The 18,351-nt window shown below is 38.9% G+C and overlaps 1 protein-coding gene across 1 annotated transcript in view; it reads right to left on the bottom strand.

Annotated features, from left to right (window-relative positions):
* Positions 1-185: 185 nt before the first annotated feature.
* Positions 186-18,351, bottom strand: part of kif1aa (kinesin family member 1Aa) — a 58,386-nt gene continuing 40,220 nt past the window's right edge. The window contains exons 27-49 of the mRNA XM_047374390.1: positions 16,524-16,642; positions 16,343-16,428; positions 15,849-15,990; positions 15,442-15,604; positions 15,249-15,339; positions 15,046-15,164; positions 14,884-14,939; positions 12,410-12,518; positions 12,220-12,286; positions 12,041-12,125; positions 11,845-11,950; positions 10,325-10,351; positions 7,019-7,133; positions 6,769-6,902; positions 6,587-6,648; positions 6,351-6,496; positions 5,096-5,284; positions 4,853-4,924; positions 4,633-4,754; positions 4,387-4,530; positions 4,101-4,293; positions 3,895-4,013; positions 186-2,894 (exon numbers count right to left, since the gene is read on the bottom strand). Of these exons, the coding sequence (XP_047230346.1) occupies positions 2,852-2,894; positions 3,895-4,013; positions 4,101-4,293; positions 4,387-4,530; positions 4,633-4,754; positions 4,853-4,924; positions 5,096-5,284; positions 6,351-6,496; positions 6,587-6,648; positions 6,769-6,902; positions 7,019-7,133; positions 10,325-10,351; positions 11,845-11,950; positions 12,041-12,125; positions 12,220-12,286; positions 12,410-12,518; positions 14,884-14,939; positions 15,046-15,164; positions 15,249-15,339; positions 15,442-15,604; positions 15,849-15,990; positions 16,343-16,428; positions 16,524-16,642 (2,509 nt within the window). The 3' untranslated portion in view covers positions 186-2,851. The remainder of the gene's footprint in view (positions 2,895-3,894; positions 4,014-4,100; positions 4,294-4,386; positions 4,531-4,632; positions 4,755-4,852; positions 4,925-5,095; positions 5,285-6,350; positions 6,497-6,586; positions 6,649-6,768; positions 6,903-7,018; positions 7,134-10,324; positions 10,352-11,844; positions 11,951-12,040; positions 12,126-12,219; positions 12,287-12,409; positions 12,519-14,883; positions 14,940-15,045; positions 15,165-15,248; positions 15,340-15,441; positions 15,605-15,848; positions 15,991-16,342; positions 16,429-16,523; positions 16,643-18,351) is intronic.

An 18,351-nucleotide genomic window follows, 5' to 3' on the forward strand; every position in this document is an offset into this window, starting at 1 on the left:
GTTGATTGGAGCAGCCAGTGAGGAGTGATTAGACGTGGCGGGGGTGGTGAGTCTTCCATGTTGAATTTTCGTTCAAACTCCATTTAACGTTGTTGTAAGGTTTGGTTTTAAAAGATCCCAATGCATGTACTAAACCACACTGGAAGTTACACAGCACCATATGATAAATAAAAACGAGTCATTGATTTGTGTTGCATCACTTCCATGTTTATTTAATATATGAAGATGTGTTCAGTGTACACAAACATCTGACAGGAAACTCAAACACTCAGACACCGACTGAACTACTGCCCATTTAGGAGTTTGTTAACAGGTGCAATTGTATAATACATTGTTCACAGCAATCATGTTTATATACAATGCAAAATCTTTGAAGAACAATGAAATGTATTGGTGCAAAAAATAGATATGGAAGCACAAAAATGTGAGATTACTTCATAGGTCAGGGATTTGAAAAAAAGATTTAGTGTGAAGGCTTTCGCTGCAGTAGGATGGTGAGGGTAGATGCTGATACAGGAAGGAAAGTGACTAACTCTGAGCATTACTTTGTACAAGATGTAAAGTTTAACTAGGCCACAGTGAACCATAAACGTCCCACACATAAGCAGACAGATTATACCAGGTGGGTCCCAGAACCTCCATTTACATCCCTGGTAATAACTGTCCTACAATCAGTGAGGAACTACAACTGGAATGCAGAGCGTTCATTAAAACATTGAAGCAGAATAAGCATTTCTATAGATCATTGTACATTCAGAGTGAACGTTTTGGGAGTGTACCAACAAAACTTTGGTAGCTTTAAATGTGATGGACATGAAAACAAGAATAATCTGAAACAATTATAGACACGGATGGTTTTGGACTGTTTGAGGTTTTGGAATAAAATAGCATGATGAAAAATGGGGAGTTTGGGGAAAAGTCCAGAACAGCAGGATATTCAAAGATCCTGGTCAGAAGGTGAGGTGCCAGGTTATAACACCGATCCACCCTTGTTTACACAGAGAAACTCATTTTTAACAACAATATATTAATCATAGATTTATTAAAACCACAAACAGTTGTGCACACAAGGAGATCTGTCGAAACCCCTGAATGGGTCACTTTAAAATATTGCCACATCACACAAGACCTAACGTGAATCACATCTACAGAAAACACAAACAAAAGATAGGATGTTTGTAGCTGTTTAATCGCCCTTAGAAGTGCTCTCGTTAGGCTGAGAATGTAAGACCATTTTTGCACCTTTTTGTACGTGTTTAAATCTCCTGTCCTTGCAGTCAAGTAAAAAATCAGTACAATCACTAAACATGCTCTGTAGGCTGGCCGACCTGAGGCATGCTAATCCACCAGATTCGCAAAACACCTCACTAGCTAAGTCTGCCAGTGGTTCTAGAACAGGCTCAGACTAGACTGCAAATAAGGGAAAAAAAGAGAAGTGATTAAAGCTATAAATGGTCTGCATTTTAACATCTTGTATGTCCACAGAGTTGAGTCATGGTAAGAAATAGAGCCCTATGCTATCTGACAATCCTGAGATATGCTGAAACTCTTTCTAATATTTTACTTTTTTGTCTGAAATGCATATAATAAAGAAAAGTGATGATGGTATCTGCAGACATTTCAGCATGAAGGATGTGATTCCAAAGAAATCGGTGCAGAGGCATACTGTGCAGAATGTTAGAAAAGAGAGGCACTACACTTCATATACATATATCATTCAGAAAACCTGTTTCATATTGTGTGCTGTGAAGAATAACTCTTGTTTTTCTTGTTTTAAGAGGGATGACAAGACCAACTTAATATCAAAAATCTTACATGGATATTAGTTGGATCAAAGGTTAGGCTATCCTAATAATGGGGGGGTGGATTGTATTATTCAGCACAAAGAAACTGACTATGTTATTCAATTATTTCAAAAGCAAAGCACAGGGACAAAGTCTTCTTATTCTTCAAATATTTCAGGAACTCATTAAAAAGTGCCATGTGCAGAAATTGCACTACTACTTTAGAAATATAAATGTCTTTGTAAATAAATACACGCAGAAATAAATAAGTAGCCTGTTAAAAATCTAAATATATCACATTTCAAAAACAAATACAATTCAGAGAGAAGGAAGTGATACTGGCAGAAATAAGGTGATGTTTGATTTTGTTGTTATGCAAATGGAAATACCTTCAGTGCTTCTACAAGTAGCTTAAATGATATGGGTTTACACTGAGGTTTATGAAGATATGTCCTTTCGTTGCCAGGCTGTGTGTGCCTAAATTTGTAAGACATTTATGGAGAGGGAGGCAGATCAGGTGCCCTCTGCTGTTTTTATTCTTCTTCTTATTATTTTAGCTTGTATCTTCTGACTGTACTTTATATTTAGCAGTGGAGTAGAGCAGAGAGGAACCTACATGTTTTTTTTTTTTATATTCACTGATGCATATGTAATGATGATGATCTTAACTAGTAGCTTTATTTAAGAATACATGTCACTGGTTTTCTGAAGTAATAAATGTGTAAGCTTGATGAGTCACTGACAACAACTACAGCACATTATCATACAAATGTAATCTGGCATAAGAAACTGTTGCTGCTCCGTTCGTTGTCTCCAGCGGTCCAGCTCCGAATCAATGCCGGTACAGTACGGTGACTGATTTGTTTCCGAAGTTTCTTCACACTGAAAAACGCGCACGTTGCTAAGGCCTGACAGAAAACAGACGCTGAAGACAGGAACGATGAATCGAGAATGCAAAGAGGGAAGATTGCTGTTGGTGACAGTGAAGGTAGAAACTAGGCTCAGCACAATGGGAATGATGAGAACAGGGACATATGTACAGTGTAATCTTTGCATTTATCTTTCTTTTAGATCCTCATCTGTCCGGCTCGTCTTCTTGACAGCTTTGACCTGAGAGGCAAGACAGGACAACCTAGGGTAAATAGTGTTTGCTATTACCCTACAAAAGTATTCACACCCTTTAAAGTCTTTCACATTTTACTACATTACAATCCCAAACTCCATTTTAATTATTGGGATTTTATGTGTTAAACCAACACAAAATAGAGTAGAACTGTAAAGTGTAACAAAAACGATACTTATTTCTGTTCAGCCCCCCCTTACTCTGACAGCCTTAAATAGAGTCCAGAGCACCAAATTACCTTCAGATGTCACCTAATTAGTAAAGCATAGTTACAGAACATTAGTAAAGAAAAACTTTAATCAAAACTAAGGAAGACACCAGAAAGGTCAAAGATTTACTTTGGTCAGACTTTTCAGTCTATGTGCAAAATGCTATGAGTGGTGGAAAACCTCCACCGCAAATTGCCCTGAATGCATCATCCCCCTGGGAAACATGATGATGGCAGTATCATGCTGTGGGGATGCTTTTCTTTAGTAGGGACAGAGTAGCTGGCCAGAGTTGATGGCACGATGCCTGGAGCTATGAACATGTTAATTCAGGAAGAACATCTGTTAGAAGCTGATAAAGACTTGAGACTGGGGCAGAACTTCATAGCTACAATGAATCAAAGTATATCCATGTGTTAGAATAGTCCAGACAAAATCCAATTGTAAATTTCTCTCAATCTCCAATCTGGCTGACCTTGAGCTATTTTGCAAAGAATAGAAGGCAACAATTTGAGATGTGCAAAGCTGGTAGATAGATACAAACCCCCAAGAACCTGGAGCTGCAAACGCATAAAAAAGTACACCCCACACTTTTCAGATTTGTATTTGTAAAAAATAAATAAATTAAAAACCATGCATACATTTTCCTTCCAATTCACAATTTTGCTCCACTGCGACTGTCACATAAAATCCAATTAAATATGTTGATGTTTTTGTTTGGAAAATGAAAAAAAAAGGAAGAAAGTTTAACAGCTATGACAGACTTAAGTTCTTAACTTGCCTGATAGTTCCAGCAAGAAGAGGGTTGAATGCATATAACCAGTCATGCATTTCTTTGTCATTAGTGGCTTGAAGTAATATTCCACGATGTTCTGTACACACAGCGAACGTATTTGGAGTCTGTTGAGAGAGCCACCAAAGCTTGTTACATCAACCGTTGATGTGGCAGCGAGAATATGTTTAGGGTGCTGTTGGTGTGTCACAGACCTTTAGCATTGCCTGCTGGTCCTCACTGTACTCCACCTGGGCAGAGGAGAGGTTTAGAATAGCCCTCTCCACTGTGTCCCGTTCTGAGTTGTAGATGTAAACATACGGCCGCCGCACAACTACATAGCGTTTCACCCAGCCGTTGGTGTGTGGCTCCAAGAAATGTATGTAGCCCTTCTTTGATACGATTGGGCTGAAAAATTGAGAAATGATTTCATGTGAAATAAAGAATGCTGTGATACAGAGCTAAAAGAAAAAAGACTGAGAGAGATGAATTCAGACTGACCTGACTCTAATCTCCTGTATACCAGGGATATACTTTCGAGTCCGAGGTTTGACGTCAGAACCTACATTCATGGACTTTTTGTCCAGTCCATCCTGCTGCATCTCAGGACTGGGGCTGACAGCGCGAGAGCGAGGTGTGGGTGGTCTGTGGTACAAAGAAACAAGTTTTAGTTCCCAAAATACAGAAAGCCAGACACAGCATCATGGCTACAACAGGATAACAAACAACCCCAGTGTTAGGACTAACTTTAGCTCAGTGTTGTTATAGCAACCCTCAACCAGTGAAGGACATGTTGAGGAGGGTGTGATTGTGTTTAGAGGAAATATGAACGAGGACTCTCTAGGCAATGTGACAGACATCTCAGAGATCTGTAACAGATAGAAAACATGGACCCATTCTTCATCAGCTGTTTAGAACCAATCGGCACACAGTGATCATAAATTGGTAACACACGTTTAAACAGTACCTTGCTTTCACTGGCGCTGACGCACACGTGGCTGTATTCTCTGTTAAAGGAGTGGGTGAGCAGCCGCAAACACTGACAAAAAAGCAGAGCATTTAAAATAAACCAGTGACCATACAACTCTGCATTTTAACTGTATTTTTACAGCACTATACAGTCCATTTCGACTGTGTATTTTTTTTATTTGGGAACCAAATATACTAAAAACTGCCTAAATCAAAGTGAAATGACAAAATGGCAGCTGACCTTGGCAACAAGCTCCACCTGCCTCTCGGTGGTTATCTCTGAGCTGCAGACAGCCTCCTGATCTACCTCGGAGACGTCAGTGGACTCACTAAGCTCCTCGGTGATACAGGAATGAAAGGACACCTGGCCCGTAAGCAAGGTGGTCTCCAGTTTCTCCCTCAGCAGGAGGAAATGTTTGGTCTTCTCCACCTGAAAGGAGGAGGAGAAAACATCACAGTCATGCCTGTTGTCGGACAGAAAATTCCTTGTCAGTAGCCTTTAGAAATGTTAATGACACAAACACTGGCTCCTTTAACTGCCTTCAATATTATCATTTGACAATAAAGTCTGTGTGGTTAAGTAGAAATTTTAAAGGCGGTTTTAAATTTGTCTTTAAGATTTGCACATGCAGAGATACATCTTGGAGGGACAGTGTCTGTAAACATTATTTTTTCAAGTCCTGCCACTAATACTCAAGAAGATTTAGATCTGGACTTTCACTGGACCATTCACACGCGGTCATCCTTTGATCTTAACTATTCCATTGTTGTCAAACTAGAAGGTGAACCTCTACCTCAGTCTGGTTTACTTTTGTGATTGCCCTGTATCTAGCTCCAACCATCCTCCCATCAACTCTGACCAGCTTCCCTTTCCTGGCTGTAGAAAAGCATCCCCACAGCATGATGCTGCCACCTCCATGTTTCATGGTAGGATTAGTGAGTTCAGGGGAATTTGCAGTGTCTCCTCCACACAGTCTTTTGTATGTAGGTCAGAAGGTTCAGTTCTGGTCGCATCTACCCACAACACTTTCTTCCACATGTTGCTGTGGAAATGGGACTTATGACCTCCATTGGTTACCATGGTTGCATCTCTGATTAATGCACTACTTGTCAGGCCTGTCAGTTTAGCTTGATGGTCATGTCTTAGGTTTGCAGTTCTGCCATTTTAGTATAATGGGTTGGATAGTGTTCGATAAGATGTTTAATGCTCAGGATTTCGTTTGAAAACCTAACACGGCTTTAAACTCTTCAGAACTTTCTCTCTGACCTGTCTGCTGTGTTTCTTGTTCTCCATGGTGCTGTTTGTTGTCTAATGTTGTATAATAACCACAAACATAGAGAGTTTGTGGTTGATATGTGATAAAATGTGATCTGAATGGGTTCAAGAGGTAAGTTTATTGCTCACTTACATACAAATACCTCAGGAAGTACAGCATAGTCTTTTTTATTTTTGAAGGCAAAAAATCTCAAATTTTTGATCAAGCATATACTGGCACCTCTTGGAGGAGACTGAGTTTCTCCAGCTCCCACTGGTGGTCCAAAATGAGGCTGTCACTGCGTGGCCTCCACCCGGCCAGGTTCTCTTCGCCCCGGACATAGGCCACAGAGGTGTCCAGCACCCGCCTCCGTCTCCTCTGCATTCCTGATGTGAAGCAGGAGTATTTGTTACTAGTGTCTGTACTGAACTTAAACTCAATGAGCCTGCCACATGGTCATTTTGCTTGACTCCTACCTGGACTTCCAGCATCTGCAAGGTGACATAAGCTAACCTCATAAACTCCAGTTACTCGGTTTCTAGAAAAACAAAAGAGAGAAAGAGGAATTCTTAGTGATTGCATTTTACTACTCAACTGTATATGAGCCAGCTGAATACAAGACCTCCGTGGTTCTGGTAGTTTGAAGTTTTAATCTCACCCATCCGCTGCTCTAAGGCTTCCAGTACCGAAAAGGTTGCGGATTGAACGAGAGGCTGAGAGCTTTGTGTCTCGGGAGTAAAACACCATACAGATATCTTTGGTTATGACTGCGGGCTGTGTGCAGTTCTCCATCTGCAGTTGATAAAAGCGAGAGCTTTTTAAACATTTTTTCTCAAAGGAACTCACGCCTCACATAAGATACTGCTGTGTTACTTCAGCCTTTTATAAATGCAGGCTCTGTGCTGTACCTCCAAGTAGGCTGAGAGGGTCATGTAGATCTTCTCTCCGTACGGTGTAACTCGGTTTAGGAGCAGAGAGTTGTGCATTGAGCTATCCCAAGCAGCCTCAAAGCGGTAGAACGTCCTGAGATGGTCCAGGAGAAACAAAGCCAAGATATGCATTAGCATCAGCAGCCAGTACTTACATTTTTACATACATAAATAAGGAAGTAGAGATGCACCGATCAGGCTTTCCGGCCTGATAAATACAGTATTTCTGGATTCCTTGATGTTCGGCCTGCTGATTGCAATTGTGACTGATCACCGACTTTTGTCAAGACAGAAAAAAATGTGCTATTTTCTTTTTTTGGAAATAAGTTATTGTTTTGAATTAAAAATTACAAGATTAATTCTATTTAGGCATCAAAGCAGATCTCCTTAACCTTCATCTGTTTTTTATTGAACTTAAAAAGTTGCATTAACGTACTGTTGGTACCTTTATAGACTGAAAATGCAAGGAGTTCTTAGTTTTGAGGCATTCACAGAATAGAATAGAGGAAAATAATCAGGCTGTTCGTTATTTGACCTGATCACTGATCAGAGCTGATCAGTTGAAAACTAGCTGATTCCTCTCTGTGTCTGAGTGATTGGTGCATCTCTACAAACATGCTGTCTGCAATATCTAACTGTATAAATAAACTATTATGAAAAAAAGAAACACATTTCAGGAACAAAAGCATTTTATATGGAAAAATATGTACTAAAATTTGTTTTACAAACCAAAGGACATAATGTGATTTGAAAGCAATCATAACTTATTGAATATTAGTATCTAACAAAATTTAGACAGTAAAAACAGTATCTCCAGGTCAGTAGTAATGCATTCATATGACAGTTGTTTTGCATGCAACACAATCAGATGACTTACTCTAAACAAAACAACACAGAAAACAATTGAAAGCAGTAATGGGTTTTGATAATAAAGAAAATGAGGAATGAGAGGAGGACAGAGAAAATGAGGGAATGGGCAGTGAAATACCTATGGTCAACTCCCAAGGAAATGCTGTGAGAAAGAAGAAACCAGCAAAAGAATAGAAAGTAAGAGTCAGGAAGTATGTCTTGGCTTTGCAGTTGTGTGGCTGGGATGGTGTTTGTCTTCTCTTACATCGATTTCTCAACATGAAAACAATGCTCTTTCAACCCAGTGGACACTGCTGATTTGTCATCCCGGATGACCACTGAGAAGGTCATTTTACTGTAAACAACAGCAAAGCTGCTTTCTGCCGCCACAGTGATTTACTCCATACATAAATGTACACAAATCTGCCCGTCTACCTCAATGGGACATAATCCCACACTGAAAGCTGTTACTACTCTGGCCTGCGGCCCAGACTGCCTTAAATCTAAAAAAGATTGTCCAAGCAAGAATTGTAAAAGGAAACTAGTGTTTCTGTAAGCCATAAAAACAGGCTGAATGGGCTCTTCATGAGGTTCAGATGTTTGGCCTACTTCTCTTGGACTGAAATGACCTTGTGTAAAAGTGAACAATGTGTCACCCTGAAGACAGCAAACAGGCACACACTGTTCTGGAGAAATGACAACTCCATGCTGTGCACGTGGAGGTGACTGAGTGCAGAGATGCCTCCTTCTCTAGTCAGTAATTAGCAAGTTCATTCACACGCACAGATTTACACATCGTACTTACACACATGCATACTATGTTCTAAATAGTAGAAAGCTGTCCGCTTCTACTACAAGCAAGCAATTTCCTTTTTGCACTGCTTCTTTGCTTTTAACTGCCTACTAAAAATGTGTGGGAGCCAGCACTGAAGTCATGCTGCTGGCAGAAGATTTGAAGAAGCATTTGTTTCTGGTGTTTGGCAGAGTTTTCCTGAGGTAACAAAAACGATTAAAATTTATCTACAACATTGCAGCAATTTGGGGTAAAGAGTTCTACTGAGGTAATGGTTCAAAAGATTACATTAGAATAGATATATTTATATATCATGCCAGACTGGGTTTTGTAAATGATGGTATCCATGTTACAGAAATTTACTTAAGAGCCACTGATTTGAGTTCTTGTCATATTCTGTGATGGGAAATGCTCTGGGTTTGGGGGTTAGTGGTACTCTAACAAAATAATTTCAAAGATTTAAAATTATTACATCCTTGTCAAGACTAACAACATGAAAAAATTCAATGAACAGTTAAAAACTAACAAAACAAAGAACGGTCGTCAGAGCTTCCTGCAGTGTTTTAAGAGTGGTCTCTATCCCCCCCTACTGGATATAAAATGTATTCCAAATGAAGAAACGTTAATTCATGCAAACATACAAAGCAGTTTAGAAGAACATAAGAGCTTATTTAGAATTCAGTCTAGGCATACAGGTGCACCTCAAAGAAATGTTATATAATCGAAAAGTGTCTCCCCCCGCACATGGAGCATAGGCCTTAAAAAACCATTGTTAATGAAGCTGGCTTTTCACGCAACATTTGATACGACATTTGTTATGAATTGGTGCAATATAAATAAGCTAAACTAAAGTTTAGTGGAAGGCAAATGCAGTTCAAGCAAAAAGAGCCGCAGCCAAGATTTTCATGCATTTACTGCACAGGACACGTACAAACTACTCAATAGGCCTACATTTCTTTAGTAAAATAAATTTTTAGTTATGTTATATTCAAATTTTCTAAGAAACTGATATTTGGGTTTTAATTAGCAGTTAACAAAAATCATGAACATTACCAGAAATAAATACCTGAAATATCACTCTGTGTGCAATTAATCTGTGTAATATGTACATTTATATGAGTTTATTTTATAAATTGAGTTCAATAAATTAGCATCTACAGTCAAACAGACAATCGACCTTCTAATAAGGTACTATAAGTGCTTGCAGTAGTTCGACACGCCTAATTTCTGTCCAAAGACACTGAGTAAAAGATTCCTCATTGACTTTCTGCTGTTACAGGCTTCTTGATGTTCAAACAGTTTCATACTGGCCCCATGAGACCTCCAGCAGAGACACAGCCAAGGACAGTCAACATTAAGCAAAGCAGAGCCATGCAGACCTTCTCCTTCCATAACAGCAGTCTAATAACAGCCCAAACACACACCCAGCACAGCAAGAGCAAGAGACCTGGGAACATGCAGGACCACCCCCTCCACTCCTAATGAGCGGGAGAAAACAAAAGGGAACAGATAAATTGTTGGAAGTCATGAGAGAATAGGTGAGCAAGGAACCAAATCACTGAAGATCAAATAGAGATGGCAGGTTGTTAAGAAAGTTAGAAAGATATGGTGTTTGTGTAACTTAACAGAGGCAAATAATATACCTAGGCATGTCCGAATCAAGAAACTGTCTGCAGAGCAAAAAAAGGAAAAAAACAAAACAAAAGAACAACAATCTGTTAGTGGACTGAAGGAGGAATATGTTAGCATCCATTTTTACTTTGAATTTTTTTCAAACAATACAAAAAGTGGTGATCGGAACCTAAAGTACAGTTTTAACCACCAACAGCAACAATTCAGGCCTTAAACCTATGAAGAAATATTATGACATTAAAAGCACGGGTAAGGACTGCCATGAGCTTCGCTTCAGACTAAAACTCATATGCATTACATTTTTACTGCTGTTTTGGCAGCTGAGAGATATGCCTAAAATATTTTTTAAAAACATGTTAAAAAAAACTGCAGTTTTTTTACTGAAATATGTCCTACCACTACTACTTCTAATATGTCCTTATTTTATATCCTGCTACAGAGAATAATAATGTTGAAAAATAAATATTTGTGTTTAAAAAACAAAATGCAGGTATTTTATATTACAGCAAAGCTTTTGCTGGTCAGAATTATTTTCACACAGTTTGGAAGAATAAAAACAATAACTGCAAAAAATGAGTCAGAAAATGTTGATAAAATGTTTGTTTATTTGTTAACAATATCAAAAAAGGAAGAAATTTGTGACAAAAAGGTTAACAGGCTAATAAGGTATATGATCATTTCTGCTTAGAATCTGTATTTTTGTTAAAAGCAGTTTTAACGCTGACAGTTCTCTTGTTCCTCATAGTAAGATAGAACATCACTATATGATGCAGTATGATTCGCATCAGCAATAATGCAACAAAAGGAACAAAGTCTCACACTGGAGCCCCATGTAGAGTCATCTACTGATTTGCTTGAAAGACAATGAATCATTTGTTTAAGGACACTAAATATTGAATCTTTTATGTTATAAATTACCAATCTATATATATATATATATATATATATATATATATATATATATATATATATATATATATATATATATATATATATATATATATATATATATATATATAAAAAACAGAGAAAATATGACAAACACTACAAGTAGGTCTGATGATGAGGCACAAATTAACACCAAGGACTTTCACACAGTCAGCTTTTTTCAGGGTATTCCTTTTTACTTGATCTGTTGATGTAGCAGGTTTAGTTTTTAAAAGATGCTGTGAAAATGCAAGGTGAGTTTAATATACTGTTTTTGGTCACCCTGGAGATGCTAAAGAACAGTGAACTCATGCAGACGGAATAATAAACATTTAACATTTTTTTGTGCTGTGCTTCTATTTTGGACTAAGGTTAAGCTCCATCACATGCCATGCTCTGTGGCTTGTTGCAGTGCATAAGCTGCAGGAGCAGTTGCAGAGAGGCTGAAACAATGACACAAAAGGTCATAATGCACAGTAATTTCCAAGCTCAGCCAAAGTGCCATGACACTTATGTCAAGCGTAATATCTGTTATGAAGTTTTAGTAGTGACGTTTTTCTTCAAATGAGACTTGTGTATGCATAAAGTCTATTGCAATACGCACCTGTCATCCAGCAAGGGCTTGACATACCCAGCAGACAAGATGTTAAGTGACAGTATATTTGGGTCGATGATGGTCTCGTCACCTTCGACGGTGTTGCGTAAACGCCCTGAGAAAGCACAGGTGTAATAGTAAGAACTGATCTCACGGGTTTTTGGAGAAGTGCTTCAAGTTAAAGAAACCTAAAGTTTAAACGTACCCACAACAAGCTCACGGACATCGTTCCACTCTATGTCTCCAGCAGACTCATGTACGATGGTAACAGCAATTCTCCTCTGGAGGCCCTGGAATAAAGCATAGAATAAAGAGATTCTGGTATTGTTTCAAATATTTTTTTTCTTTAGAATATATTTAAATTTGCTCACTGTGTGACCACACCTGATGCAGTAGGAATGTACCCTGGCATGGCAAGCCTCCTCTGTGGTCTACAACTGCAGGGATGTAACTAGGATAAACAAAATAAAAACACGCCTCAATGGAACTAGTTCTTAAACAATAAATCTATCTTATTCAAATATTTTAATTCCAAATATCTGCTGGACCAAGTGGGATGAAACTGGCTACTTACTCTCCATTGGCCTCAAGCTCGCAGATCTCAAAGAATACCATCAGATCATATTTACAGTGGCAGGGGCCCGCCTGGGGACGTGTCATGGCCTTCAGCTTGGTGGCAGGCACTGGGTTTTAAAAGATTTGGCAGCGTTGTGTGAGAAAAAGCAAGGTGGGATAAGAGCAGGCACATTACTAACAGTTGGGAGATAGGAACAGCGGTACAACTAGCCTACAAAGGAAAGAGAAAGGGAAGACGAAAGGACATCAGTGATGCAGGAAGAAAGGGACCTCTCATTTTTATAGACGGAGCAACTTTTCCATAGAAATATTAATAAGCAACGTAATAGTCTCTATATGAAGCTTAAGGCTATTAAATCTATTTGTAAAATCTTTCCTCATTCTCAATGTATTGAAGACAGAGGGAATTATGCCTTCACTGAGGTTCTTAAACACAGAGTATGAAGAACCGAATAAGTTTAGACAGGCTGCAAAACTGACCACACTTCTCTAACTTACTTAGTTCAGCCTGAACAACTTAGAGTGAGCAGTCTAAATATGTTCACATGCAGTCATGAAACCTGTGAGCACAAGCCCAAGAAGGAATACTGTACAAACAAAAATCAGAAAAGTGTGGTGTGCTTTTATATTGACATCATCCAGATACCCCAAAGTAAAATCCAGAAGAGCCAGTTGCCATCAAAACTCACATAATCAACTGTAATTTCCTCTTGGTAAGTCAAGAAGAAAGCCACCATTGAAAGAAAGCCAAGAGAAGTTATGTTTGTGCTTTGCCACAAGCCTTTTAGGCCATGCAGTTAGCATGTGGATGAAGGTGTTCTGGTCAGATTAGATCGAAATGAATCCTTTGGCTTACATTCAAAACACTATGTTTGCAGAAAACTAACACTGCACATTACTGAACACAGCCTCTCAACTGTGAAACACGGTGGTGGCAGCACCATGTTGCAGGGATTCATTTCCCCTGCCAGGACACGGAAGCTGGTCAGAGTTAATGGAAAAATGCCTGGAGCTAAATGAAGAACTGGAAGGAAACCTGTGAAATGTTCCAAAATGCAGTCCTGGGGAGTTTTACTTACCAGTAGGACAACAACCCTAAACATATAGCCAGAGCTATAATGGAGGGGATTAGACCAAGCAAATTCAATTGTAAAATGGCCCAGTCAAAGTCAAGATTTAAATCCAATTGAGAATTTGAGACAAGACTTGAAAACACATGCTCTCTATCCCATCTGACTGAAAAAAGAATGGGCAAAAGTTTCTCTATGTGCAAAGCTGGTAGAGACAAATACTTACAGCTGTAATTACAAAGAAAGGAGGTTCTACAAAGTATTAATTTAGGAGGGCTGAATTCAAAAGTATGTCACACTTTTCAGATTTTTAATTGTAAAACATTTGCGACAAAAAGTGACACTGTTGAAGGGGTGTGAATACTTTTGCCAGCTACTCTATCCAGTGAAGAATGATAAGTATAATTCTTGGTCTGTGAGAGAATTTGTGTTTAATAAATATGTGTTTCTACTTGTATTTAGTTATAGTACTGTTGCAATGTTATTTCAGTCTTCTCCAGTTACATTTATTTCTAGGAATTTTATATTGCTTTAAGAGTTGAATTTCCGCACAGAGGAACCTAAGTCATATGTCGTCTGGGAAAAGCAGAGCATACCATGTAGTAACCATTGCTCTATAAGACAGTATTTTCAAGACTAAAAGGCACAGTAATCAAGCTGAAGAGAAGCTTAAATAAGGAACTACAAGGATTCACGACAGAGGCTAAGAGCAAACACACAGAGCACCAGAAAGCCAATCCAACAGAATCCTAAAACAGGAACACTCTTTTTTATATCAGCTCCTTTCATTTTTGCAGCATTTTACTGAAAGTATTTGTGTATTAGCTGTAGGTATACAAACTATATTAAAATGAATTATTTTGTTATGAGTCCTAGATGGGCTTAACTGCAGCGCTTTGAACATTACTTTTACAAATTAGATGCCTTCACTGGCTCCTTAACGCTATAGGTTTGAGGTAATTAAACATGTTATAAGAAGTCATGACATGTACATAAGCTGCTAATATAAGAAAAGGCCTCCAGATGTAGGATTCTCTTGGATCTGACAGCATTAACCAACCGGGCTTCTGAGCTTTAATAACTGAACAGATAGAGATGGGCGGAGCTGGTAGCTGAGCTTGCTCGTTTGCTTCCAATAGGAAGGAAGCAGCCAAGCCAGCAGCAGACAGAGCATGGCCTGACAGCGAGTCCACAAGCACCCCATTGAACACATCTGGGACCAGGTATCGGATAAGCTCCAGCGACTTCTCCCGATTTGACGAGTCGTCAGAGTCCACTGCTCACACCCAACAACATGAAGCTAAGTTGACATGACTTGCAAACAGACAACGTACAAAAGGTGCAAAAGCAATGCAACATATATAATAGTTAAATGATCCAGTCCCCCCAGAAAGATTCTTACCTGGTTTGGAAAGAGGTATCACTTGTGGAAACTGCCTTTTGAATGGGCGCAGTGGACTGGACAGAACAATAAATTTACATATAAATTCAACAGACTCATATTACCTATTTGTGTAGTAAATTTCATCACCTGTGTAGTTATCTTATTGAAGACATATCTCACCTGATGACATCTTTACAAAGAGGAAGGAAAGGTTGTTTCTGGTAGTGCCCAAACACCTCAAAGACGATTGGCTGAGTCTTGATGTAGTCCACAAAGGACTTGGTTACTTCAACAGCAATCTACAAAAAAGACAATGTTCTATATATAGTTGTAATAACACCAGCAAATCACGTTTGCTCATGATTTGCACCGATGTTTCTTACATTCTGCACGTGGTAGAAGCCAAGAGGAGGGCCACGGCCTGTGTTTTTCAGTGGTTCAGTAGAGAAGGCCTCGTCATGGCGATGGATGAAACTGAAATAAAAATAGAAACACAAAGCGTATAATAAACAACAATAAATAAATGGAGAATAATGACTAACTAGGAAATTTACTTTTGATGGACACCAAACATACTTAAACTGACAGAAGATGTCTGCATATTCTGCAGAAATGCTGGAGGCCTGCAGGACAGTCACCCTGAAGGTAAAAATGTTTCCAATCTTCAGGTGCTCCAAAGTTGCATCTAAAGCAGCATCTAGACTGGCCTTCACTGGATTCTCCAACTCGTCTGCACCAGCTGTTACGAAAAGAAAAATGGAAATGGACGACTGACGTTTTCACACCAAATTCAGAGAGATTTATTTTAGGGTTGTTTAAGATCTGAACGAACAGTGTGGACTGATCTTAGATACAAATTACTTTCCATAAATATTCTAGAACAGTTACTCCTCTGAAAGTACTTCAGACACAGTGAGCCCATTACTTATCTCCACAAACACCCACATCAATAAACTATCCAGTCACTCATTAAATATGGTTACCCGCACATGTGTTGTTGTTGACCTCATCTGCTGAGGGGCTCATTTCAGGATTTTGGCCCTCTCCCTCCACAATGCGAAGCTCCTCCTGAGAAATCCCTGTGCGGGAAAGTCCAACTTCAACAGAGCAGGACTCTGACTGGAACTGCACATGAACAATCCCAAAACAGGCTGGTCAATAAGGACTTACATCCTCGCAAAAGTATCCCTACTCCTTCAACGTTTTCACATGCTGTCATATTACAGCCACAATCTGTTTACTGATTAATTAAGTTTGAAAACAAAGGCAGATCATGTTTTTCTTATTTTAAGATTTTGAAGCTATGTATTGTTTTCCTTCCACTTCACCTTTAGGCACTACTTTGTGTTGCTCTATCACATAAAGTACAAAAAATAAACACTAAGGTTTATGGATATGAAGTAGCAAAAAGTAAAAAGGTGTGTAAAACACTTATCCACGGGACTCTTGTCCAAACATTTGCACGACTTTTCTCTACCTTCTCATACTGCTGATCCTCAAATGAAATCTTGGCAGTGCCTGACTGTCTCACACCTGAGCCGTAGTCTGGAGCTTCCTCATCAGCTGGAGGGAAACACAGAGCACCTTCACTTCATTCCCTTCAGAAGTCACACCCAGCTTCTCTTTTTGGATGCTGAGATGGAGGATCTGAGCCTTACCTGATATGGCCTGAACAGCCACCCGCAGGAAGCCCTTCACCTCTCCTTTCTCACTGACAATGGCCACGCGGTGCACAAGAGGAACCGGGTACAGCAGGTTGCTCAGATAAACAAATGCCCTACGCGGTGAGCAAAAAGAAAGAAACAGCAAAACATGAAACACAAACAAGCAGGGGAGACAGTTCACACTTAATACATTTTCACTGGGCAGAACAACAGAACACAGAGCTGCAAAGCAACCAAACAAAAGCTGGGACTGCTCTTGCGATGGCCATGGTTGCCCTTTACTATTGCTTTCTTAAGGTTTTTCTTCCTTTTTAATAAGCTAATATGTTGTCAAGACAGTTATGGCTTGCATGCAATGTCCCTGTTGCATTTTATACGAATGAAGCCTTGGTGAGGCTTAGGAGCATGTGTGCAAGAGTCAACTTTAGATTTGGTAAATTGAAAGGAGTTCTGCACTCTGCTAGAAAGCAAGTGGTTCCCAAACAGTTTTACAGATTTGTTTTTGTTTTTGCGCAGCTAATCTAAGTCAGTAATCACTGAGCTAATTTAGGATTTTAAAAAGAATGAAATAGTCAGATTTGGCACTTCAGCCACTTTGCCTTTACAGTGCCTTGCAAAAGTAATGTTTTCATATCTTGACGCAACAAACTTCAGAATGTTTTATTGGGATCTTATGTAATACACAAACACATGTTATTGTGAAGTGGAAGGAAAATAAAACAGTGTATGTGACTGACAATGACACGCATCACTTTTCAGATTTTCATATGTTAAAAAAATACATTTTTATCGTCTTCTTTCCACTCGCCATTTATGCAATAGTTTGTCTTGGTCTATCACATTAAATCCCAATAAAATACACCGACGTTTGTGTCAAGATACGGAAATATTACTTTTGTTTTGTTTGCAGCATCACAAAATGTGAAAAGGTTTAGGTGGTATGAATATTTTTGAAAGGGACTGTATGTTATGTTTAAAAAGATTTCCAAGAAGTTATAGGTATAATTTTTCAAGAGAATATAAATGTTTGTTGTCATCTTGTTTCAAACTGCAATATAGCATCTATAAGTCAAAGGTCACATTTTCCACAAGCCAGACGGGGTAGACACTTAAAGGTGGAGACTCATGACAAGATTGGTGAGGTGCAAATAAGGCATGCTCAGGACAGAAAAGGTCAACAAAAATGCTTTCGACTTGTCGACTCAAAGGAATCAAAAGCACATGGATCATACTGAACATGACTCAGCCTGAATAAAAACTGCCAACAGCTTGATAAATATAGTACAACACCAAAAACCAATGAATGACATCCAAAATCAAAGCGCTCCACCTGGTTCAAAGTGGTATTTTGTACAAAATAGGGGTTCATCATCAGATGTATTCAAGTTAAAGTTAACAAAAAAGGTCAAAATGAAAAGATGTGTGCTCTGGCATGCCTAAAAGAGACAGCTGCAGTAGAAACCAGCTCTTTCATCCTGAGATTTTAGGCGTTTCTTTAACATCACTTAACTCGCTCAAATGAATAATATCCAGATTCTGTCAGACTTATTCACATTTAACAGCAAGAACAGAACAATTCTCTGTGGGTCTCTTTGTAATGCTAATCAGATCCCAAAATCAGAGCTCAAACATCCCCGTGACCCAGCCCTTTGGTAAGTGAATAAGATTCATGTTTTCCACACAAACCTCAGCTTTTTATTTAGTAGCACAGTGCTTAAAGATTTCTTCTGCTTTTGCCATTTTTCACACTTCAAAGTTGTAGATCAAGAAAATAAATTTTGATATCAGACAAAGACATCCAGAGTAAATGCAAAAAGCGGCT

This window comes from Girardinichthys multiradiatus, chromosome 9 (genome assembly GCF_021462225.1).
Source record: "Girardinichthys multiradiatus isolate DD_20200921_A chromosome 9, DD_fGirMul_XY1, whole genome shotgun sequence".
NCBI classification, from domain to species: domain Eukaryota; kingdom Metazoa; phylum Chordata; class Actinopteri; order Cyprinodontiformes; family Goodeidae; genus Girardinichthys; species Girardinichthys multiradiatus.